This window comes from Prionailurus viverrinus, chromosome A3 (genome assembly GCF_022837055.1).
Source record: "Prionailurus viverrinus isolate Anna chromosome A3, UM_Priviv_1.0, whole genome shotgun sequence".
Taxonomy (NCBI): domain Eukaryota; kingdom Metazoa; phylum Chordata; class Mammalia; order Carnivora; family Felidae; genus Prionailurus; species Prionailurus viverrinus.
The window spans coordinates 23,502,043-23,527,524 of record NC_062563.1 but is presented as its reverse complement, the minus strand read 5'-3'; the positions used below and the strand labels follow the sequence as shown (position 1 = coordinate 23,527,524).

Below are 25,482 nucleotides of genomic sequence, written 5' to 3'. Positions count from 1 at the left end.
GTTTTTTTATGTGTGGATGAGTCTGGAATATTTTGAAATAATCATTTAAGGACTAAAACTCATTTGCCACATTATTAGGCATAGTTAAGATTTTTAAATGTCTCTTAAACTCTTTTGAACTGGGGCAACCAGAGCTTTGCAGGTTGTTTTAAAAAATATTTTCTGTTTATTTCCTCTATGTGCTAAAATTATAGGAGGGGGAGTCTTCAGATAATGATTGTCCCTAAAATAGCCATTTGCCACCCTAATAATATTGGTTCTGTAAGCTCTGAATTCTGTCCAGTAAATTTTAGTTATTTGAAAGATATTGAAAATGAGTGGAGGGGCACCTGGGTGGCTCAGTTGGTTAAGTGTCCAACTTTGGCTCAGGTCATGATCTCCTGATTTGTGAGTTTGAGCCCTGAATGGGGCTCTCTGTTGTCAGCACAGTGCCTACTTCGGATCCTGTTTTGGATCCTCTGTCTCCCTCCCTCTCTGCCCCTCCACTGCTGGTTCGTGTTCTCTCTCTCTCTCTCAAAATAATAAACTTGAAAGAAAAAAAAAACGAGTGGAGATTTCTGCCAGAACCAGTTTTTCCTAGAGTTCTTTGGTCTGAAGTCCTTACTGGCTCTTGAGACTAATTGGAAGGGAGAGGAGAGGAAGGTCACAGGGCAGGGGAAATCCTGAAAGGTAGTGGAATCGGCTGGGTGGTATTATGGTCACATTGTGGATTGTGAAGGAAAGCTAGCCTTTGTGGGAGTTCAGATCTGTGCCTGATTTTGAAGAGATAATGACTCTTTGGTACTGCCTTTGGGTTAGATTTTATCCATGGGAGCTGGTGGGCAGTTTCTAGTTCAGTGTGACTGTAGTCCTTGCAGGATATGGGGAGGACAATGCTGGACTCTTTTTTCATTCTTTCCCTGGTATTTTCTGCTTGCTCTGCCTCATTTCCATCTGCAGCAGAGGCTATCACAGTTTCATGGCTCTGTGAGGAGGAGCTCTGTTGGCAAGGTGCCCCCTTTATTTCCTGTAAAAGTCATTTTGTCTTGTTGGTGCTGCTAGAAGCTGGGCATATAGTGAAATCACACCTTGTAGATTCATCTTTGGGAGGTTTGGTCTCATTTTCTTGCTACTCTCAACCTCCTTGGTGGTTTTCCTGAGGCTGAGCATTGAGGTTGTTGGCATTGGGAGTCTGGTGTGAAACACAACTAAATGGTAACTTTAGAGTTGGTTTTTTTTTTTTTAACGTTTATTTTATTTTTGGGACAGAGAGAGACAGAGCATGAACGGGGGAGGGGCAGAGAGAGAGGGAGACACAGAATCGGAAACAGGCTCCAGGCTCCGAGCCATCAGCCCAGAGCCTGATGCGGGGCTCGAACTCCCGGACCGCGAGATCGTGACCTGGCTGAAGTCGGACGCTTAACCGACTGCGCCACCCAGGTGCCCCAACTTTAGAGTTTCTTAAGGGAGTTATTTAGCACTTGGAAACTGGGGAGGGCAGTGCAATGTTATTTAGCCCTTTTCACCTGGAATAGTTCTTTGGCAGTGGTAATTAAGCATCATTTCATGTGAAGGTAGCCACACCTGGTTAGCTTTGTTAGCCCCTTTGTCTGTGTTTGGAGTAAAGGACAGGATTCTGCTTCCAGGGAATCTTTGTTCAGAAGCCATCTCTGGTGAGTTGACCTCAGCTCTTTGCTGCGGCTGCTCAGCTTCCCTTTTTCACACTGGGTATGGCAGAGCCACAAGTGTCATGGCTTTGTGTCCCCGTCATGGACTAAGACCACGCTGCTCTGCAAGGCGTTCTCTGGGGGAAACTGAAAGTAGGTTTGCATTTACAACAAAATGAGGAATTGTTCCTTCCTGTTGATCTATGGTTCTTTAACTTGAGTGAACAGGCAAATCAGGTCCCTCTTCCTTAAAATTATACGTATTCTTAGGTTATGTGTTCTCTGTTCCCTCAGTTCAGTCTTTGGTCTAGTGCCTGAAGTCTGCATTTGTAAGAGGAGATTCTTTGGAAATGCTTTTATTTCTAGAGTCTCTTGTTGAAGCAGTTACTATTTTTTGTCTTCATGCTGTAACTGATCCTATATTTGAAATGTGGGGATGTTGGGACTGTGTGAAGAGCTTTGCACAGAGATAAAAGGAAGATTTAGGCCCACACACGCAGGTGCTAGCTTGGCTCTTACCTTCTAAGTGGGGAAGGGGTTGGTGCTTCCCTTTTAAAGTGATTGGTGGATAGTAGTAATTGGAAGCACTTATTGATCCCTTGCTCTGTAAGGGTTACTTTGCTAAGCAGTTTCCATATCTGATCTGATTTAGTAGTATTCAGACAGACATGGAAAGGTTGTTGCCATCAACCCTATCATTTTACAGATGAACAGCTAAGCTAACAGCAGAAGCTGCTTGAGGTTACAGAGCAGGTACATAAATGACAGAACTGCAACCTGGATGTAGGTCTGGGGGGCTCCAAAGTTCCTGAACTGCAGTTCCTAAAGTCCTAGACTGTCTCTCTGAGGCAGAGTTTTCCTAAAATGGCAGAAGTTGTCAGGGGCAGGTGTTTATTGGGAGTGTGTACACACATGCCTGATACGATGGTAGGGTGGGTGTAGATGGTCAGTATTTTCTGGAGCATGGTGGTATCTTGAGGGCCCTGACTAGGACTCTGGATCTGGTCCCAGTCCCTGCTCCTTGATTACTGGCAGTTTACTACCCTTTCTCTGGACGCTTGTGCAGTTAGAACTCAAAGAAGGAATTGGAACAGATGAGCATTTTTAGAAATTGTTGGCTACAGAACCTAAGCCCATTATGTAAAATTGGCTAAGAAGAAACGATGGGGGAGGGGAAGATATACTTGCAAACTTGTGTGTATTTCTCTGCCCACCCCAGAAGGCACATCTGTGAGCACATCAGGACTTTGAGAATCCATGTTTGAAAACTTTGAGTTTCCTATCCTTGGCATTCTGGAATTCTCTGACTCTCGGAGAATGAGTGGGATAGAGAAAAGGCCTTCAAGTCATAGTTACGGTAGATTTCAAGAGCAACAGAAGTCTATCCAGAGTCACTTGTGCCATCCCGTTTCCTTGGCCCTAGAGAAGATCAGTTTGCTATGCATCTCTAGTTTTTTTTCTTACATCGCTTCTGTACTTAACCGACTGCTGTAAGGTTGTCCAGTATACTGAGTTTTTAACCCCCAGAGGCCCATGTTTATTTATTTATTTTGAGGGGGAGAGAGAGGGGGGGAGAGAGAGCGAGCTCGAGGCATGAGTGGGTAGGGGCAGAGAGAGAGAGAGAGAGAGAGAGAGAGGGAGAGAATCCCAAGCAGGCTCCGTACTGTCAGTGTGGCCCAGCGTGGGACTCAAACTCACTAACCATGAGATCATGACCTGAGCTGAAATCAAGAGTTGGACACTTAACTGACTGAGCAACCTAGGTGCCCCAGGACAGGGGCTTCTTAAAGGAGACTGAAGCAGGGGGATGCACTTATTTTTTCTGTAATTTACATGTTATTTGTTAGATATTATTTGTGGCTGTGGGAGAACTCTATTGTCAGCCACCCGCGGGAGGATTCCAGGGGAAGACATTCTTTTAGTTGTACAGGAACTGTTAAAGTAGATTTGGGGCCTCTCTCCAGAAGTGGGCCTAGGCCACTATGGTCTATGGGATGTATTGTTCTTTTCCTTCTGATTTATTGAAGCCCAGGTTAGGCTGTGTACATGATCAAGGAAACAAGTTTTGAGATGATCCCTTGTAGTTCTTTGGAAGTAAAAAGGGTCAGGGCCAGCATATTGCTGTCTAAGTAAGGATGGTGATCCATGAGTACCTTACCATAGTGCAAGTCATTTCAGAGTGGTCATTGATGCTCTGGGTCGGTATTTTGGACTAAAGGCTGAGGGACTTGGGAAATAGGCAGTTTGGAGTGGTGGAAGAAGAATTGGTCAGAGGTCAGCAGAGAGGCTTAGATGTTTGTTGTTGTTGTTATTGTTTTTAGAGAGGCTTAGGTTCTAATCCTACCTCTATTTAGCTCTGTTTTAGCTCTTTTTGGAACTCAGTGCACACGTCTTCACTTAAGGCCTCCTTTTTGAGCCTGCCATCAAGAGTAAGCTTCAGAATTGACCTCAAATAGCTGAAAATGTTGGACTGTTGGGTAACATTACTAAATGTTATCCTTCTGGATGTTTGAAATGTCTGTAAAAATGGACAGTTTTCATTGTGATGTAATTGGTGCTAACTTTCTTGGTAAGATAGATGAAGGGGTGTAGGCTTGGGTGGCTTGTTGGCATACTTGATCTTTTAAGATTTCATGAGAGGTGGGTTCTTAATGCCCCCATCCCCAGGCTGGCCAGAACTGTGTCATGGTTGCTTGGAATGGGTATGTTTAGAGTCCATAGCATTACTTAGCATTGCTTCTTGGCTTGCCAGTGCTCTCACAATAGAGGCAGGAAGACAGGATCCCAGGCCTTTGTTGTAAGAACTCATCAATCATTGGTGAGCTGTCTTATGTAGAATCCTTTAACCAACCCAGCATAACGATATATCCTTGTATCTAGTTTTCTAGCCACTTTGTTCTGTTTGGTGACACTTGTGACAAATAATCAACTTTATTTTGTAATTACTGGGAATACAGTTTAGTGCGTAATTACTAATTGTCTATAGCAGTGGTTCTCAGACTTTAGTGTGTACCAGAATTACCAGAGACACTTGTTAAAATTTATTTCTGTGACGCACTCTCAGAGTTTTTGATTCAGTTTATCAGGTGTGGTGCTGGTAACTTACATTTCTAACAAGTTCTCAAGCGTTGCTGGTATTCCTGGTCTGGGCACCATACTTTGAGAAGCCCTGGTCTACAGTTAACCAGGTATTGTGTGAGAGAGACTGGTGTGGGATGTGGTCCCTGGCCTTGGAGAGCCTGCCTTTGATTTGGGATCTGCCTTCTACATGAAGGTAGGCCTAAGTTGAGACTCTGCAGGCAAGGGGACAAAATGAGTCTTTGAGAAGTTCAGAGCAGGGAAAAGTCTCTCTTAAGTAGGAAGTCAGGAAGCTTTTACAGAACATATTGTGGTCATATGAACTGAGCACATTCCAGGCAGAAAATACTTTCATAAAGATGTGGAGGTGAAAATATCACAAGGCAGTTTCATTGGGTGGCAAGTAGTTCATTACTTTGAGTTGGTGGTTTTTGTATGGTGGTAATGAGAAACAAAGTTTGGAAAATAATTGGGCTCAGATTGCATTGGACTTTGAACACTACAGAATGAGGCTTTCATTAGAGGTGGCTAGCCATTGACAGGGCCCTGTTTAGGACTGGAGGAGAGGTGGGGTGGGGTGGAGAGAGAATGTGTAAGAAGAAAGTAACTAGCCAGAAGGTCTTAGACTTCCTTGTTGCATTCTTTTGCTCCCAGCCCTTGGGATTTCTCCCCCCCTTCCTGTTTGGTGGGAAATTGATCCTGAAAGCTGACTGATCATGTTTACCGGTAGTAAACCATTACATGATTACCAGAAGTTCACCGATAATCTTGACAAGGTTAACGGATTATTTTTTTTTTTTATCTCTGGGGCAAAAAAAAAGGGGGGGGGAGGTGGGTTCTAAGATGTAAAAGTTTGAAAATGTTGGTTTGAGTGCAACTAATGAGAAGTTTTGTATTATAGTTGGATGCCTCATTTGGGGAGAAGATTATTTGGATTTTCAGCTTCAGTCTTATAGCAGTGATTTTTGTTAGATTTTTTTTTTCCTAATGGAATAACTGACAATGTAGTGGCCCCATTAAGTGTTTTGGCCAAGTCTCTATTTTTAAATATTGTAACATGAAGGTCATTCATATAGATTATGAGATTAATGTGACCTCCAAAAACATGATACGTTTAGTTAGCAGTCATGTTTCTTTTGAAGTTTAACAGTTACTACCACTCTGAAGCCTAGAACGTATTGATAAAAATTAATAATTCACCAAACAATAAATAAATCTGCATTTTCCTCACATTCTTAATTGTTTTATTGCTCTTTGTTCTTGGCCTAAATTCAGTGCATTTTTTTTCTTTTAATGAAACATAATAAAAATGAGCTGTTTTTTTTCTTAAGTTTATTTATTTTGAGAAAGAGAGAGAGAGAAAGAGAGAACATGAGCAGAGAGGGAGGGGCAGAGAGAGAGAATCCCTAAGCAGGCTCTGGTCAGTGTGGAGCCCAACGTGAGGCTCAAACCCACGAACTGAGAGATCATGACCTGAACCAAAACCAAGAGTCAGGATGCCCAACCAACTGAGCCACCCAGCCATCCTGAAAATGAGCTGTTTTTGATGGATTTTGATTTGTATAGATTAAGAGAAAACTTACTATGTAATGTTGACTAAGAAATGAAGGCATGCATATTAGTTATTATCTTGGAGATAAATAAGACTGATTCCTAATATTGTAATTCTCATACATTTATTGTTGTGGTTGGAGCTCCCTTGTATTTATGCTTTGAAAAGTTTTGTTGCTTTCATGAAACTGCAACTTAAATCATGATATCTCCTTGAATTTTAGGTACTTACACTGTGAAATTTTATGATGGAGTAGTTCAGACTGTCAAACATATTCATGTCAAAGCTTTTTCCAAAGATCAGGTGAGAAATGTGGTTTTTTGCTTTGTGGTATGAATAATACTGACATTGTAATTTTGTTTCTCAAATAAAGGCATTATATTTGTTTATGATGGCAATGTCTTTATTTCCTTTATCTGACACAATTTCACTAGAAAGCAATATGCAGGTTTTCGGAAATTGTTAATATTTTTCCCTCTCTGCCATTTCCTGTTATCTGTTTTCCTCATCTTTTCTCAAAAGTGTCTCCTTATTACTCTTTTTTTTTCTCTCTCCCTGTGCCCTGTCCCCAGAGCTGTTACTCATCATAGGGAACATGCTGAAATGCTTGAGGAAACCTAGAGTGTATTTTCTCCTCATCTAACTTAGTCCCTTCAGCTCAGGATCATGACTTGGTGGTTTCAAAACTGCAGTTTGGTGTGTATTTGGCAATCATTTGTGCTACATGTGCCTGGTTTGAAAATTTTGTTTCCTTTTGTCCTGGTCACCATGCACGTGTTTGCTTGAGCATGGGACAAGAGTTTTGATACTAGAAATGTGGTCCATCTAGACATGACCATCTAGAAATTGTTGCCTACTCTTTTCATTTTTTCCCCTTTAGTCTTTTTTTCATGTTTATGCCCTAATGAAATAGTTGAGGGGAAAGCAAGATCAAAATTTGGATATTAATGTTTTAACAATTCTGATCGTTAATAATTGTTACTCACCTCTTTGGGTAGTTTTTGATGTGACAGTATTTGGTGATGCTGGGACCTGTCTTTTCTTATGATCAAATGCTTATCACAAGTTTTAGTAAATTCTTCTGTACCTATATTTAACATTTTTAAAGGATTATGATACTTGGTATCTTTAAAGGTAGCCTTAAGAATGTTTTTGCCTTTTGCTGGTTTTCCTTTTCAGAAAATTGGAACAGTTATAAAGCTTTAGCCTTGAAGAGGTTTTTTCTCTTCCATCGTTTGCTGCTTAGGCATCTAAGGAAGTGCTATATAGTACACTAAAATCGAATTTTGTGTGGTGCTTGGATGGCTCAGTCAGAGCATGTGACTCTTGATCACAGGGTTGTGAATTTGAGCCCCATGTGTGGCGTAGAGTTTCTTTAAAATTTAAAAAGTGATTTTGGCCTTAAATTTGGCAACTTTTTTTAGTTTAAAAGTTTTTATTTATTTCTTTTGAGAGAGACAGAGACAGAGTGAGTGGGGGAGGGACAGAGAGAGAGAAAGAGAATCCCAAGCAAGCTCCGCGCTGTCAGCACAGAGCCTGATGCAGGGCGCGAACTCATGAAACAGCGAGATCATGACCTGAGCTCAAAACAAGAGTTGGCTGGACTCTTAACCAACTGAGCCACCCAGGCGCCCCTTCGGCAGTTTTTGTGTTGAGTTTGTGGAGTAAGTTAATAATAGAGGACCGTATTAAGAATTTGTTCAGAATTGTCAGATTGTACCCAGAATCTCCCCAAATGGAAATGTAGGGCTCCAGATAACAAACATTCAACTGTTTACTTTGCTGTACTCAATAAATTGATTGATAGCACTTGAGATGCTTTGGGTTGGAGATGAGCACCTTACCCACTGTGGATTTGTGGGTGCTTCATTTCCCGATTCCCAGCTGTCCCTGAGTGTCTCACTTCATCTCAGACCTGGTGGGTAGTCAGGTGCAGGCCCATGGCTCCTGCTTGTATTTGTTTTTTCAACGAGGGCATCATATTTGGTTAAAAGACTTCTCAGGTCTCTTCAGCCCTAAGAATCTAGGGTTCCATAAGGCTATATACAGAGCTTAACTTTCAATTTGCCTTTCTCTTTTAATCCTCTCCCTGCTCCAACTCTCAAAAAAGTACCCAGAAATTAAATACAAGGAAGCTCAAAGAGCTAAGGCAAGCCAGCCCAGGATTATCAGGCTCCCTCCCATAGGGACCAAAGTCTGGACGCTGGGGTTTCTACTCACAACCTGGTATTAAAAGCTGGTACAGAATAAGGTGGTTTCAAAGGCTAGCAGTAACTTGGCTCCAAGGGCCTTTCTGCAGTGGAGCACACCTAACAGGGCCAGGCTGGGTAAGAAGCGGTGTTTGTTGGCCTTGTTAAAAAGCTTCTTCCCTTAGGCATCTGGAAACTGAGTGCCCTGCACCCTCATAGGAGACCAGCCCTAAGGCCCTAGCTTCAGACAAGGCACCCAAGCGCTGGAGAGCAGCCCCTGGCCTGCAGCCATGGCAGTGGATGGTTATGTACCTCCAAACCTTAACTCATTAAAAGTATCTGTCACAGACAATTTCTAAAGGTATTTTCATATATTACTAGAATAGATTGAGGTTTTTTTCTGTATGACCATACTGTTCTAAATGTTTTGATAATTTATATATTAGGGATATTTATCTTTTTTGAAGTTATAACAATGGCACATTAACTGTAGAAAATTTGGAAACTATAGAAAAGCACAATGGAAGTAAAAATGATGTAATCCTATTATCTAAATACAATTGCTCTTAACAGATTGGCATATATCCTTCTGTGTTTTTTGTAAATATTAATATATATTTTCAAAATTGGGGTCATATGGTTATATTAGTATTCTATATCTTGCTCTTTTTTTAATATGGGGGTTATATCTTGCTCTTTTAACAAAATAACATTTTCTTAAGTTCTTTTTTTTTTTTTTTTAATTTTTTTTTCAATGTTTATTCACTTTTGGGACAGAGAGAGACAGAGCATGAACGGGGGAGGGGCAGAGAGAGAGGGAGACACAGAATCGGAAACAGGCTCCAGGCTCCGAGCCATCAGCCCAGAGCCCGACGCGGGGCTCGAACTCACGGACCGCGAGATCATGACCTGGCTGAAGTCGGACGCTCAACCGACTGCGCCACCCAGGCGCCCCTTAAGTTCTTAATAGTATATGATAATATGGCTTTTCCTGGCTATTTAGTATTGTGTAATATGTATATAACTCTGCTTTGTGTAATTAATTCCCTAATGGTCATTTATAAGGATATTTGTAAATTTGAATATATAAGTCTGATTATTCTGTCAGAAAATTTCATTTCTAGGAATTCATTCTAGTTCTAATTCTTTGACACAGATTGCCAACATGCTGCCCCTCCCCCTAAGGTGGTTGTCATTTATGATTCTGCCAGCAGTTACTGAGGAGTGCTTGCTCTCAAACCTGACTGCTTTCAGAAAATTTTGGGGATCTGAAAAATTTTCTTCCAGGGTCTAACCTTGTTTATTATTTATCCTTATGGGACAAATTAAACTTTCACTTACTGAATATTTAGGTACTCCTTCCAGCTTTTGTGAGAGATCTGCATGCCTAGTGCGTGCTTGGTGCTGGGGATTCCATACGCACTTGATATGGTGGTCCCTGCTGTTCTCTTGAGGTCTTCGAAGAGAGATACACATACAAATTTAATTGTAGTTTTGCAAACTCTAGAGCTTTCAGAGCTGACTTTATTGGGAGCAGTCATATTAGGACACACGATTTTTTAGGATGCTTTAAAAAGTCATTTAGGAGGAAAGTAACCAAGAAGTAATACTTCTGTCCAGTGGACAAAAACTCAGTAGCTCAGGAGCACAGTAGGTGATATATTGGCTTGGGCATAGCCTTTACCTGATTAAGGAAGCAAAGACCCTGCTTCTGGGTTAGACAGTCTTTACAGCTTTCCTGTTCAGCTTCCATTTATCAGTTTGTGTTCTTCTCTGCACAGGGCATCAGCATCCACTGGCAAACTGAGCCAGGCCTCTGAAAGGCCCTGGGTCTGTGTAGTCATGCTTGGGATGAGAAGGATGTAGCTTGGAGACATTTTCTTAGAAAACCTCTGTCAGAAAGATTGCTTTGCAGAAGAGGTCCCTGGGGTATTTGTCCCTTTAATTATCCAGTGACTTAATCAAAATATAGATCATTCTGTCTCAGAAGGAATTGAACACGACTTTTTTTTTTTTTTTTTTTAATTTAGGATTGGTTCTCAAGCCTCAGAGTATGGAAGGGTATTTTCAGTGGTTCTTTCCATTATGTGACATAGCATATGTCCTGTTTCAATTTGTTTGTCTTCATGTTTGCAAAAAAAAAAAAAAACCCACCTGATTTTATATTTGCAAGTAATTACAAAGTGTGTTTCATCGCTATTTTGCTCATTTTAGAATATTGTGGGTAATGCTAGGCCTAAAGAAACAGACCACAAAAGTCTTCCATCATCTCCTGATAAACGAGAGAAGTTTAAAGAACAAAGAAAAGCCACTGTCAACGTGAAGAAGGACAAAGAGGACAAAGCCTTAAAGACAGAAAAGCGACCCAAGCAGCCTGATAAAGAAGGAAAGTTAATCTGTTCTGAAAAGGGGAAGGTGTCAGAGAAAAGCCTCCCCAAGAACGAGAAGGAAGATAAGGAGAACATTTCAGAAAATGACAGGGAGTACTCTGGAGATGCTCAAGTGGATAAGAAACCTGAAAATGACATTGTGAAGAGTCCACAAGAAAACTTGAGGGAGCCAAAAAGAAAACGAGGCAGGCCCCCTTCCATAGCTCCTGCTGGTGAGTTTCCCATGTGGGGTCTGCAGTGGCAATGCCAGAGTGTTGTTCTGTGGCCTTTGTGGTTCTCTGTCACTTCCATACTTCAATCCTTAATTTTTGTGCCTGACTTTGAATCGTTCTGTGATCTGCGGAGCAGAATTTAAGGGAGGTGTGTAGCCAGATGAATGTAAGTTGGGACACGTGTCCTTTACTGAGCTTCTGGAGTGGTGTGTAACTGTCCACTAGATGCTTCAGCTTATGTGGTAAAACCTAACAAGCTAAGGCCTTTTGCCTGTGCCTATTCAACTGATCTCAGTTTAAGCAAGCTTAATAGAACCTGGGATTAGGAAATAATAGTTTTCCTGAGAGACATGAAGGAGGAAAGGAGAAGTAAATACATGTGGGCATCAGATAGAGGCAGGGCCAAAGAACACCGGACCTAGGAAGGCATAGGTACATTTTGAAGTTGAGCTCTCTGGAGAGTGATTATTGATTGGACATTTTCACAGTCTAAGTAAAAAGCTGAGTTGGGTACTTGGTAAGAGTTAAGGTTAAAGGTACAGATTTAGGGAAGAATGTATAGTTATTCTAAAAAGTTGAAATTTGGAATTCTTTAGAATAACCAAGAATGAAGCACATCCTGAATTTCTTCCTAGGCCAAACACTCCTTCTCTAGTCAATGCAGTGGCATGAAGAACACTTAGAATGTCTAGACTAAATGCTGGCTGTGATAATCTGGCAGTGGTCTTCAGACATTCTTGCTTGCATATTTCCTACGTGAATATTGAAAAATTATGAATCCCCTAGTATGTTTTAGAGGGCATCTATTTTTATCACAAGTTTAAATAGGTGCAAATGATATATTTAAAATACAAAATAAGACACAAAATGTATTTTCATCATAACTGCACAACTATAGAGTTAGCTCATTCATTGGACAAGTTTAAAGAGGTGCAAATGATATATTTAAAATATAAAATATGACATAAAATGTATTTTCATCACAACTGCGCAACTATAGAGTTAGCTTATTCATTGGTCCTGCGTGATGTGGAATGCAAAGCCAGTCCTGTGGATCCAGGCAGCTACATCAGACTTCATTTCTGTGGGAAAAAAAAGTCTGTCTGAATTTACTTCAAATAAACGTATTAATACTCATTCCCAGTAGACAACCTTTTCACATCTGAGTTCTAATTCTAAGATAGGAAATTAGATATAAAAGGATTTCTTCCCAGATGAATGAAGGCACCACCTCCTTCAGTGGATGTTTAACTGAGTTTTGCTCTCAAAAGCTAAAGCATGCTGGCATTGTCCCTAGGCCTAATGATGGCCTAGACCTGTACTGTCCAGTATGGTAGCCACTGGCCACAGGTGGTTATTGAGCACTTGAAATGTGGCTAGTCTGAATTGAGATGTACTGTGAGTGTAAAATATACTCTGGAATTCAAATACTGGGTGCAAAAAAACAAAAGGAATGTAAAATATCTCATTAATCATTTTTTTTATGTTAAAATGATGTTTATGGATGTGTTGGGTTAAGTAAAATTATAAATTCACTTTTTTTGAACTAAAAAATTGAAAATTACACGTATAGCTTGCATTTGTGGCTCTCCTATTTCTATTAGTACATGTATAAATTCACTACTTCCTCTACAGGGTTCTGGGAGAGAATTAAACCTCACTGGCCAAGGCATCCGTAATGAATTGACATCTCCATGCATTGAGAATGCTACTAGTTATAAACCATCCTTGGGAGAATTGAGAAAATTATCTCTGTGTTCTGTGTTCAGATGAGGAATCCCAGTTGAGAAAGTCTGGAGGTTTTAAACCTCTGGGCAGTGTACCGTGTTAAGATGTAGGATGTGTGTTATGCAGGCCTTTTTATTTAAGTAGGAGAAGGGCACTTGTGCAAGAAGAGGTGGAAAATGAGAACTAGTGGAAATCTAATGTGTCCTCATCTCAACTTAGGAAAGCATGTCTATGAGAAGTGAGTGCTCTGAAACTGATTCTCGTTCAGCTGTTCATGCTCTGGCTTATACCCTCCCGAAAGTATATACTGGGGTGGTTGCACTCAACGTTGCTGACTGCCGCTTTGAAGCCACTTGGCTTCACTCAGATTAAAAAAGGTGGGGAGGCATTCAGTTTATTGCTTTTATTTTGTAAGTGTAAGATCTCATATCAAATAGGATCGATTTGATAGAGAAATGGTGTTTTCCAAGTTTGCCTCAGGCATTTCTCTCCAGTCAGAATCTCTGAAATTGTTAATAGCCTTCCCAGAGGATTCTTATTGTAAGAAGAGTTTGGAAAACACTACTGTTCTATGTAGTCAGCCCTGGATTGTATGTGGTATCAAAGTAAAAATGTTTGTCAAATATGTCCTATGTAGTTCAAATCTCCTTTAAAAATTAATTAGCACAAGTTCATTGACCCAGTGAAGCATGGAGCTCTCTAAATTTTACAGACTTAATTGGAACAGGATCTGAGCTATTTAAGGAGGGTTGTTTGTAGTTGTGTTTAATTTGGAATGTTTGTGATTTCCAAGTTCTAACCACTTGGAACAAAATAATGTTGGCATATTGGGAAGATTGAACACAGGAAGAGCCAAGAAGTTTAGCACACTCTTCAGGTTTGCCTCCTCAGACCTCAGCCCTGTCTCTTGTTTGGTTTTTCGACACAGCCAATCTGGAGCTACTGGTCTTCAAGGAGTCTTCTTCTCGCGCCCCCCCCCCCCCCCCCCCTTACTCCTTTTCCCTTTCTTCTTTTCTCCTTTCAGCCTTCATCAGATACCGCGCCCCGCCCTCCCCCCCCCCCCCCCCCCCAAGCTCTATCTTCCCCACAAGCTTCCTGGTTTCATTTCTTTTTGTTTTTTCTTCTGCCTGTTTTGGATTCTCATCTTTTGTGATTGGGGAGAGCTTCTTAAGTGTTGGGTTTAAAAATAAAGAGTGAGTACTATCCAAGGGTTTAGAGTCTGCACTGCTAAATTGTGTCAGAGCTGGATTTGTTGGGGATCAGCAGCCTTGCCTGGAACACTGACTATCAAATAGCGTAGTCTCCTGAGATTTTTCTGGAATTGTTTTTAAGAGGTTATAAATGTTGACATTCTTTTTGGTCCCTCACAACTAGGACCAATGCCAACCTAACTAATTTAGCAAGTAGAGATTGAAAACAATACTCAGGCTATAGTCCCAAGTATACATCTTAGGAATTAGCCTGCATGGTGAATTTCCTGAGTATTGGATAAATCAAGTTTTGTTTTATTTTAATGTTTATTTATTTTTGAGAGAGTGCAAGGGGGGGAGGGGCAGATAGAGGGGGACAGAGGATCCAAAATGGGCACTGTGCTAACGGCAGCGAGCCTGATGTGGGTCTTCAACTCACGAACCATGAGATCATGACCTGAGCCAAAGTTGGATGTTCAACTGACTGAGCCATCCAGGTGCCAGAGATAAGTCAAGTTTTGGTGAGGAGATTTGACGGTGGTAAAAATGACTTTTTTATTGCCCTTGCACTGTCATGTTTTTTTTTTTTAATTTTTTATTTTTTTAACGTTTATTTATTTTTGAGACAGAGAGGGATAGAACATGAACAGGGGAAGGGCAGAGAGAGAGGGAGACACAGAATCTGAAACAGGCTCCAGGCTCTAAGCAGTCAGCACAGAGCCCGACGCGGGGCTCGAACTCACGGACCGTGAGATCATGACCTGAGCCGAAGTCGGATGCTTAACCGACCGAGCCACCCAGGCGCCCCTGCACTGTCATGTTTTAAAGTAGTCATGTTGGGGTATAGGGTTTTAAAGAGAGGATTTTAGGAGAGAAGTGTATGTAGAGCTGAGTCATAGGAGAAACCAAAAAAAGAGATGAAGGAAGGGGCGTTTGGCTGGCTCAGTCGGTGGAGCATGCGACTCTTGATTTCGGGGCCTTGTGTTTGAACCCCACATTGGGCGTAGAGATTACTTAAATGAAGAAATAAATCTTTAAAAAAGAGAAAGATGAAGGATGTCAGTCTACAGGTATCAGCATCTCATGTTAAGGAAGTAGTGTCTTACCCATTACACTTTTGTTTTTTTATTAGCCCTTTGAGGGTCTGTTTATTATGTGAGTGTGTGTGTGCATGTGTTTTATTTATATATAATCATAAGGACTGAGCACTAAGAAATTGCATAATTTTTTTGTGTGTTTTATATACACTGTAGCTGTGGATTCAAACTCTCAAACTTTGCAACCAATAACATTGGAATTGAGAAGACGGAAAATATCAAAAGGAAGTGACGTCCCATTAAAACGTTCTCGGCTTGACAAAAATTCATGTGAGTCTCCAGTTTGTGTATGTGCGGCTAGAACTTGATGTTGATTGGGTTAGTTTCCCCTGTACTCCTGTTGTTTCCTATTTTCAATATATAGACTCTAATGCTGTTTTTGATCACAGGAGCTGATGTGGATGATTTGGGTTGGATCAGAAGGAGTTTTGCTTGAAGAAAAATAAATCCCAAAGCACAAACTATATTAATGTTGGGCTTAGTGGTGTCATCTTCATGCCCATAAACTACATTTCCATTGGAAATTTAATGGTTTAGGAAGGGACGGATTTCATATGCTAAGTGAAACTTTAAAAATGCTATTTATGGGGCACCTGAGTGGCTCCGTTGGTTAAACATCCTACCTCGGCTCAGGTCATGATCTCGTGGTTTGTGAGTTTGAGCCCCATATTGGACTGTCTTGTCAGCATGGAGCCCACTTCAGATCCTCTGTACCCCTCTCTCTCTGCCCCTCCCCTTTACATGCATGCTGTCTCTTTCTCTCTCAAAAATAAACATTAAAAAATCTTATTTATTGATTAAAAAGTGCTTTGGCTCTGAAAAGGATTTGTAATGGTTCTAAGGCTTTATAAACTTTATTGACTTTGAAAATTAGTACACAAACTTTTCAGTTGGGATGCCCTAAAATAGAACTTAGTTGTCAAGATAGGGTGTGACCTTGGGGGCACCTGGGTGGCTTAGTTGGTTAAGCATCCGACTTCAGCTCAGGTCATGATCTCACAGTTCATGAGTTCAAGCCCTGCATCGGACTCTGTGCTGACAGCTCAGAGCCTGGAGCCTGCTTCAGATTCTGTGTCTCCCTCTCTCTCTGCCCATCCCCAGCTTGTGCTGTGTCTCTTGAAAATAAATAAATGCTAAAAAAAATTGAAAAAAAATGGATTAAAAGATAGGGCGTGATCTCAAAACAAATTTTCAAACCATGAACAAGGATAATTCTATCCTGGCAGAGAGACTGTGCCTTTACTTAAAACTACAAATTAAGAAAGGATATTTCCTTTTATTACTGGCCTAATATTTCAGAAGTCTCTTTAAGCCCTTGTAGGGGTAACCAGCCCAGAAATTTGGAATAGTGGAGTTATTTCTTCTTCTTGGGTTCTTGACTATGCCTCTCTTAATGGTTTATAGCCCAGGAAAAGTCAAAAACCTACTCGGAAACCACTGACAAAGACTTATCGAGGAGACGGTCCTCCAGGCTGTCTACTAATGGGACGCATGAAATCCTAGATCCTGACTTGGTTGTATCAGATTTGGTTGATACGGTTAATACTGATCCTTTGCAAAACACATCATCCATTAACAAGGAATCTGAAGAAGGTGAGTCAGAATCTGTTCTGGAATTGTCTTACCAGCTTGCCTGTCTAGGAGAACCCATCTAAATCATTGTATACTACCTTCCACAAGTTTTAGATTGTGTTGAAATCAAATTTTTGAATGAGTTGCAGTGTTTATTATACTATTCTTCACTGATGATTCAGTAGACGAACTTTCTGTACACGTTTGTGATTGGTTTTGCTTGTATATGTCTGAATGTTTCGTTGGAGGTACAGTGCTTGAAGAGTCCTGTCCCTCTGTCTGTCTTTCTGGTGCTCTCTCTCTTCAGTGCTTCTGCCTTTTTGTTAACACTTCGAGAAAAATATATTCACTTTGGTCTCTTATTAGCCTTTTTCTTTGAGATGCTCACAACTCTGGCTCTGTGTGCTGGAACCTGTGAATGAATTCTTGTATGCTGCGAGGTGCATGGCTTCCTATCAAAAGTCCCTGGATTTCTTAGTCTGCTGTGGGACTTTTGGTTGATTATATAAATGTGTATGTTCCCTAGGCTTTCTTTTTTTTCTTCTAGGTCAGTTGAAATCTCCTTTGGAAGCTGACCAGGTCTCATCTGCATTGACTTGCCACTCCTTTGGTGATGGATTGGGGGCTGCAGGCTTGGAGTTGAACTGCAAGTCAATGGGAGAACACAGCATGAAGACAGAATCGGCTTCTCCTCTTGCTGAGTTACAAGAGATTTCTACTGTGGCAGGTTCCTATTTAGTGTTAAGATAATTCTCTTCTCTATATGCTTTTGCTTCTGCTTTGTGAACTAAAAAAAAAAAGACAAGACTTTTCTAATGATGTTTTTTCACCTTTTATTAATAACCTTTCCTTATTTTAATGCTATATCCTTTTCATTTCTGATATTGCTAATTTGTGTTCCATCTCTTTTGATCAGTTAGGGATTTATCAATTTTGTTGATAGTTTCAAAGAACCAACCTTTTATCTTAATTTTCTCTATTTGTCTTTTTAAATGGTCATTGATTTCTATTGCGATCTTATTTTCTTCCCTTACATTTTTCTAGAAACTTAGGTCATTGATTTTAGATCTTCTTTTCCAATATTAACATTTAAAATTACAAACAAAATAAAATTACAAATTTCCCATTAAGCACTACTTTAGCTACATCCTACAGATTTTGATACGTTGTTGTATTTTCAGTTTCTTTCAATTTAAGATATCTTGTGATTTATTTGCTGATAATGGCTTACTTTGAAGCATGTTGTTTCATTTCCTAATATTGGACTTTTTAGAGATACCTTATTAGTACTGATTTCTAATGTAATTCCATTGTAGTCAGAGAACATACTTTGTAGGATTTCAGTCTTCTAATATTTGTTGGGATTTATTTTATGGCCAAGCATATGATCTGTCTTGGTGAATGTTCCATATATATTTGAAAAAAAAAAATGTGTGTGCTGCCATTTTATATCTGTTCTATCAGTTACCAAGAGAGGGGTGTTAAAAATCTCTAACCATGATTGTGGATTTGTCTATTTCTCCAAAGAATTCTGTCAGTTTTGCTTCATGTATTTTGGAGTTTTGTTATTAGGTGCATATGTATTTATAATTGTTATGTCCTCATGATGAATTGTCCTCTTTGTAATGTGAAATATCATGCTATTTTTGGTAATAATCTTTGACTTAAAGTCTACTTTACCTGCTATTAGTACAGGTACTTTTGCTTTCTGTATGCACGGTGTATCTGTTTCTATCACTTTTCTTTCTACATAACAGTGTCTTTAAATTCAAATTGTGTCTTTTATAGGTGGCATATACCTATTTTGATTTTAACTGCAGTGTGTAGTCTGTTTACATTAAATATGAGTATTGATATTATTGCTTTTAGGTTTACTACCATTTTGCTTTTTGTTTCCTGCTTATCCTGTGTTTTGTTCTTTTCCTCCCTTCCTGTTTTTTTAGGTTAATTGAATTTTTTCAAATTTCATTTTAATTTTTTCTATTAGCTTCTAGGTATACTTCTTAGAATTTGTTTTAGAGGTTAGTGTAGGAATTATGATATATATCCTAAGCTTTTTGCAGTTTACTTTTAATATTGAACCACTTTATCTAAAACGTGTAGTCATTGAATCCTTCCCTCTTTTGTGCTCTGGTTGCCTCTTGGAAGCTGTAAAAGCCACAGAACAGTATTATAATTTTTGCTCTTAATAATTCTGTATTACAAAGGTGATGAAGACACAAGAGTCTTATTTACGCACATATTTACCATTCCCACTTCTTCATATCTTCCTGAAGATTACATTTCAGCCTGAAAACTTTCCTGTACTTTTTTCTTGTAGCGTAGGTTTCCTGGTGACAAATTCTTTTGGTTTTTGTTTATCTGGACATGACTTTATTTAACTTTCAATCTTGAAGGATATTTTCTTCACTGGGTATAGAATTTGGGGTTTACAATTTTGTTTTGTTTTCTTTTTAAGTACTGTAAAGGTGTTGTTCATGGTCCTCTGGCCTCTGTTGTTTGTTTCTTTTTCTTTTCTTTTTTTTTTTTTTTTTTTTTTTTTGAGACAGAGAGAGACAGAGTATGAGCAGGGGAGGGGCAGAGAGAGAGGGAGACACAGAATCTGAAGCAGGCTCCAGTCTCTGAGCTGTCAGCACAGAGCTCAACGTGGGGCTCAAACTCACAGACTGTGAGATCATGACCTGAGCTGAAGTCGGACGCTTAACCGACTGAGCCACCCAGGTGCCCCTGGCTTCTGTTGTTTCTGAAGAGAAATTAGTAATCATTCATATCATTGTTTCTGTTTGTAATGTGTTATTTTCTTTTTGGTTTCTTTTAAGATTTCTCTCTTTGCTTTTTAGCAGTTTGACTATAATGTATTTAGCTTTTGTGTTTTTTTTTTTTAAACCTACTTGAGAGTGAGTTTGAATTTGAAAATTAGTGGTTTTTGTCAAGTTTCAACCATTATTTCTGTGAATATTGTGTCCCATTCTCTCTGTCTTCTTTGGTGATTCACATTATGCTTATGTTAGACCTTTTGATATTGTGCCACAGGTCCTTGGGATTTGTTGATTTTTTCTTTTCTTTTTCACTCTTTTCCTCCTCTTTTTCCCCTCTTTTTCAGATTGAATAATTTCTGTTTTCAAATTCTTTCTTCTCTTGATTCCAATCTGCTCTTAACCCCATCCTGTGAATTTTTTTATTTTTGATGCTTTTTTAGTTCTAGAATTCCCTTTTTTCTCACTAGACTCTCTGCTGAGATCTTGGGAGTCTGTATATTCATTATGAGTGTAGTTTTTATAGTTGCATTAAAGTCCCTGATAATCTACCACCTAGATTATCTTGAAGCTAATCTCCATTGATCTTTCTCTTGACTGTAGGTCACATTTTCCCTTTTCTTCATGTGTCTAATGTTTTGGATGGCATCCTGCACATGGTGTCTGATATGTTGTAGAGCCTGGCTTATGTTATTTCCTCTGAAGAATGCTGATCTCTTTGTTTGAAAGGGCAATTAATTTGGCTGAACTCACATTCCAAATTCTTTTTCTCTGCAGGGGACAGTAGCCGAAACTTTTGCTCAGTTCTTTTAGCTTTAATTGGGCTGCTTGAAACTGTTCATTCAAAGATCAGCCAGAGATTTAGGCAGAGTTTATGTGTAGAAATTGAAACCACCCTTTTGTGACTCTCTTCTTTTTTAGGACTTTCTCCCTCATTTGCCAGCTGTTGTAGTTGTACTGAAGTTTGCCTTTTGTTTCTTGAACCAGTAAGTCTAAAGATGTCTTACTTGAGTTTTAGCTGCCCAGTGTTACTGAGTGGAGCCTGCCGTTAGGTGAAAAGACTTAAGAGATGGGAAAGTTACCTAGTGCCCTTCTCTTATTCCAAATATACAACTCCTGTTTCTGCCTGCTTTTTGTTGCTCTTTATTGCCTTTTCATATTTGTTTTTAAATATTTTTTCCAGTTTATAATGGTTGCATGCAAAAGGGATGTTCTAGTATGAGCTATTCTATCATTACTGAAAGAGAAAACTTTACGTTATGGTAATAGACAGCTTAGGAAGTTGTACACGTTTATGTCTACACAGAGATTTTTTTTTTTAAAGTAGTGATTGCTTGTTGCATTAATAGCTACTTGGATGTTACATTTCTATAATGTTATGTTTGTGGTAAATGTTCAGAGTCCGGGATGGTGCTGACCGTGAATAAATCTTGATCTTTGCCTTTTAAAGTGAAGAACATCTAAACCACTTTTTTGTGTGTATGTGTATTTATTTTTTATTTTCCTTTTAAAAAATCAGTAAAAAAATAATATATACTGTTCATAAAAATGTCAATATAGAGGTATTAGGAGTTAAAGTGAGAAGTGTCTTCTATCTTGCTCCTTTTCTCCTTGGATAACCCTCTTATTATTAGTTTGTTATTTTTCTAGATCCTTTTCTATATGTTTATAGGTAGGGAGGCAATTAAGATTTTATTATTTAATTTAAATTAAGTTAAATTTAGATGTAATTGGGTTAATTCTAGGCTTATTGTTTTCTGACTTATTTTCAGTTTTCTTGAGATCTATCTTTGTAAGTACACTTGTTTCATTCTTTTTAATGATAGAGTAATGGTGTCTTGTAAGAATGTTCCATCATATATTTAGCCATTTCCCTTTTGACAGACATTTAGAGTGTTTCTGAGCAGTTGATATTTCAAACAATGATGGCAATGGTATTCCTTGAACATACATAAATATATATCTGCACTGTATATACACATATATTTTAAATTTATTTTGAGAGAGAGAGAGTGCACAAGTAGGAGAGGGGCAGAGGGAGAAGGAGAGAGAGAATACCATACAGGTTCTGCGTTGCCAGCACAGAGCCCCATCTGAGGCTCGAACTCAGGAATCATGAGAACATGACCTGAGCCGAAAGCAAGAGTTGGATGCCTAACCGACTGAGCCACTGAGGTGCCCCACCTTGAACATGTATTTTTGACCACTTGGTGAATAGCCTTAAAGATAACTTGCTGTGAGTGTAATTGCTGGGTTTAAGAGAATGTACATTTTCAATTGCATTAACAAATTACCCTCCAAAGACCATTCTACTTAATATTTTGACCAAGAGTATGATAGAGTACATTTTCCCTTACATCATTGCTTTCTATGGATATTATACATCTTTTAAATTTTCTTTATGTTAATATTGGAAATAAGACTTTGTCTTTTAAGCTCTGTGTTTTTTTTAAATGGGAGTAAACAGTTTTTCATGGGTTTATTGAATATTTTAATCTTTTTCTGTAAATTGTCTTTATTGCATTTTATTTGCCCATTTCCTGTTGGGTTGTTTGTTTTTATTATGGATTTGCCAGGTTTCCTTTGTATAGTTTTGATGTTGATATTTTGTCTTTTCTATACATTATTCTTTACATTATACTATAATGTATTCTATACATTATACTTTAATTTCTCTTGGTCATTTGTCTTTTATATATTGTAACTTACAACACTGAAATTAAAAAAAAATTTAAATGTTTATTTATTTTGAAAGAGAGAGAGAACGTGTGTGTGAGCAGGGGAAGGGCAGAGAGACAGGGGGAGAGAGAATCGCAACCAGGCTCTGTGCTGCCAGCACAGAGCTGGATGTGGGGCTCAGTTTCCTGAACCATGAGATCATGACCTGAGCCAAAATCAAGAGTCAAATGCTTAACCTACTAAGCGACCCAGGTGCCCCTGAAATTAAAATTTTAAATGTACTGTATTTTCCTTCAGTATTTAGAAAAAATAGTTATGATCATAATATGTATATAATAAATATTATTACATATGTATTTTATCGTATTAAAAAAAAAATCACTGGAGCACCTGGGTGGTTCAGTCGGTTAAGCGTCCTACTCTTTTTTTTTTTTTTTTTTTTTTTTTAACGTTTGTTTATTTTTTGAAGGAGATAGAGAGGAGGGGCAGTGAGAGAGGGAGACAGAATCCGAAGCAGGCTCCAGGCTCTGAGCTGTGAGCACAGAGCCTGATGTGGGGGACTCAAACCCACGGACTGTGAGATCATGACCTGAGCTGAAGTTGGATTCTCAACCGACTGAGCCACCCAGGTGCCCCTACTCTTTATTTATTTATTTATTTATTTATTTATTTACTAACTAAAAATTTTTTTTAATATTTATTTATTTTTGACAGAGACAGAGCACGAGTGGGGGAGGGGCAGAGAGAGGGAGACACAGAATCCGGAGCAGGCTCCAGGCTCTGAGCTGTCAGCACAGAGCCCGATGTGGGGCTCGAACCCACAGACTGTGAGATCATGACCTGAGCTGAAGGAGGATGCTCAACCTACTGAGCCACCCAGGCGCCCCTTATTTATTTATTTTTGAGAGAGAGAGAGAAAGCACAAGCTGAGGTGGGGCAGAGAGAGAGGGAGACGCAGAATCCGAAGCAGGCTCCAGGCTCTGACCTGTCAGCGCAGAGCCGGACACGGGGCTTGAACTCATAAACTGTGAGATCATGATCTGAGCTGAAGTCGGATGTTTAACCATCTGAGCCACCAGGTGCCCCAAATACCCTACTCTTTTTTCTTTTTTTTTTTTTTTAATTTTTTTAATGTTTATTTATTTTTGAGAGAGGATGAGAGAGAGTGTGAGTGGAAGAGGGGCAGAGAGAGAGGGAGATACAGAATCTGAAGCAGGCTCCAGGGTCTGAACTGTCAGCACAGAGCCCAACACGGGGTTCGAACTCATGAACCGCAAGATCATGACCTGAGCCGGAGTCGGACGCTTAACTGACTGAGCCACCCAGGTGCCCTCCAAGCATCTTACTCTTGATCTTGGGTTAGGATCAAACCCTGTGTTAGGCTCTCTGCTGACAGGACGAAGCCTGCTTGTGATTCTCTTTTCCCCTCTCTCTCTGCCCCTCCCCTGCTTGTGCTCTCTCTCTCAAGGTAAATGAATAAAGACATTAAAAAGGTCACTTTAATTATTGCATAAGTCACCATTTAAAAATTTTTATGAAATAAAAAATGTTTCCTACCTATAGCTCATACCCCAAAGTTCTTGATCAGCATTCATCTTTAAAAAATTCCTCTCTAACGTCTTTTTTTTTTTCTTCTCCTCCCCCATGGACTTCTGTTAAGTTTCTCAAAAAAAAAGAAGTTAGAGAGGGAGGGAGCCAAAGCCTAAGAGACTCTTAAAAACTGAGAACAACCTGAGGGTTGATGAGGGGTGGGAGGGTGGGGAGGGTGGGTGATGGGTATTGAAGAGGGCATCTTTTGGGATGAGCACTGGGTGTTGTATGGAAACCAATTTGACAATAAATTTCATATTAAAAAAAATTCTTTATTTTGGGGGCGCATGTTGGTTAAGTGTCCAGCTTCGGTGCAGGTCATGATCTCATGGTTTCTGGGTTTGAGTCCTGCGTTTGGCTCTGTGCTGACAGTGTGGAGCCTGCTTGGGATTCTCTCTTGCTCTCTTTCTGCCCCTGTCCATTCTCTCCCTCCCCTCCATTCTCTTTCTCTCTAAATAAATAAATTTTAAAAATTTGTTTATTTTGTAAATTTGACTTATCATGAATTGAAATGGGTAGAGGAAGGGAGAAGGGAATTAAGTGTAGGTAAAATTTGGCATTTCCTAGATGTCTGTAAAGGTCTAAGTAATAATGGGGTAGCTCTCTTCTAGACTCAACTGTATCCTGAACTAGGGCAGACTTAATGAGGGGAAGACATGGCCCTTTGGTGAATTTAGCCAGAAATGAGCTGTGGAATCAAATCTCGTGAGTTTTGATCGATGACATGGTTCTGGACCTGGAAAGTGTTCTTTTGGCAAATATAGATGATCTGTAACCTTCTCCCTTTCCAGTGTGTGGAGAGTATGGGCTCTGTAGTTCCCAGAGCAGAGCTTATGTATGTATGAGCCCAGAGGAAGAATGAAGAAGCTTATGGAGGTTTGCGGGTTGCCCATTGTTCCTTGGAGAAGAATATGCTGAGAAGTTCTTTTAGTGAGAGCCTTGGGGAAATGGTAAATGTTAAATGAAGTGGTCTTCCTGCACTTAGGGCAGAAAAGGTGAGAAGAGATTCTGCAGACATGGGTGTGGAAGCTCCGGTTGCACATCTTTTCTAGCTCAGTTGGAATATCCTGTGAACCTGCTAGATACCAGGCACTGTGCTGAAATAAGTAACACTGACACAAGATTAGTATGACTTAGTGCCTGCCTGAAGACCATCTCAACCTGGGAGATAGTACATTTAAGCTGAATCTCGATGGGTAAATAGTACTGTCCTGTGAGAAATAGATGGGGGCTAGGTATTCCAGCAGAGTAAACAGTATGAGCAAAGGTATAGCCCATTTCCTAGTGTGTTATTTTACTGGAGAGAAGGAGGGTAGTTGAATATTTGGTGATTCTGTATTTTGACGCTACATACTTGTGACTTCATTTAGTTTTAGCTGTCATGAAATCTGTACATCTGTATCCTCATTTGTGTTACACTAAATATATCTATAATTTATATGTTTAACAATGAATATAAGATTTGAAATTCTTTGCTTTTCTTTAGAAGGGCATATTCCAAATATTAGGAGTAGTATAAATTACAAATAGAAAAATTTTACTTTGTTAAAAGGTGAGTGACGTTTAAATAGTTTTGTTTTTAGTGGGGCTGTTTATAAAACTGACACCACAATGACTGTATGTCTTCAGAATTGCATACTTTTATTTGGATAATTTCAATTGGGGTGGGTCTTGCTGTATTGTACAGGGGTCTTGATAGCATGCCGTGTGGTTAACATAAATGTTATAGCAGAGGAGCTTTCTGAAAATAGTAAAGTGAGAGTACTCACATATTCACTCCTGGCTCATCCATGGTGCCTTTAG

General features: G+C 39.5%; 1 protein-coding gene and 1 pseudogene across 9 annotated transcripts in view; one reads left to right on the top strand and one right to left on the bottom strand.

Annotated features, from left to right (window-relative positions):
* Positions 1 to 25,482, top strand: part of PHF20 (PHD finger protein 20) — a 173,053-nt gene that overhangs the window by 83,600 nt on the left and 63,971 nt on the right. For 5 of the 9 annotated variants that reach the window (XM_047853754.1, XM_047853757.1, XM_047853758.1 and 2 more), the window contains 5 exons: positions 6,500 to 6,579; positions 10,700 to 11,067; positions 15,239 to 15,352; positions 16,487 to 16,675; positions 17,202 to 17,381. In XM_047853754.1, coding sequence (XP_047709710.1) covers positions 6,554 to 6,579; positions 10,700 to 11,067; positions 15,239 to 15,352; positions 16,487 to 16,675; positions 17,202 to 17,381 — 877 coding nt within the window. In that variant the 5' untranslated portion in view covers positions 6,500 to 6,553. Of the gene's footprint in view, positions 1 to 6,499; positions 6,580 to 10,679; positions 11,068 to 15,238; positions 15,353 to 16,486; positions 16,676 to 17,201; positions 17,382 to 25,482 lie in introns of all 9 variants that reach the window. The other 4 variants (XM_047853751.1, XM_047853750.1, XM_047853753.1 and 1 more) reach the window with 2 other exon arrangements.
* On the bottom strand, positions 8,413 to 10,006 carry LOC125161616 (transmembrane protein 256-like; annotated as a pseudogene).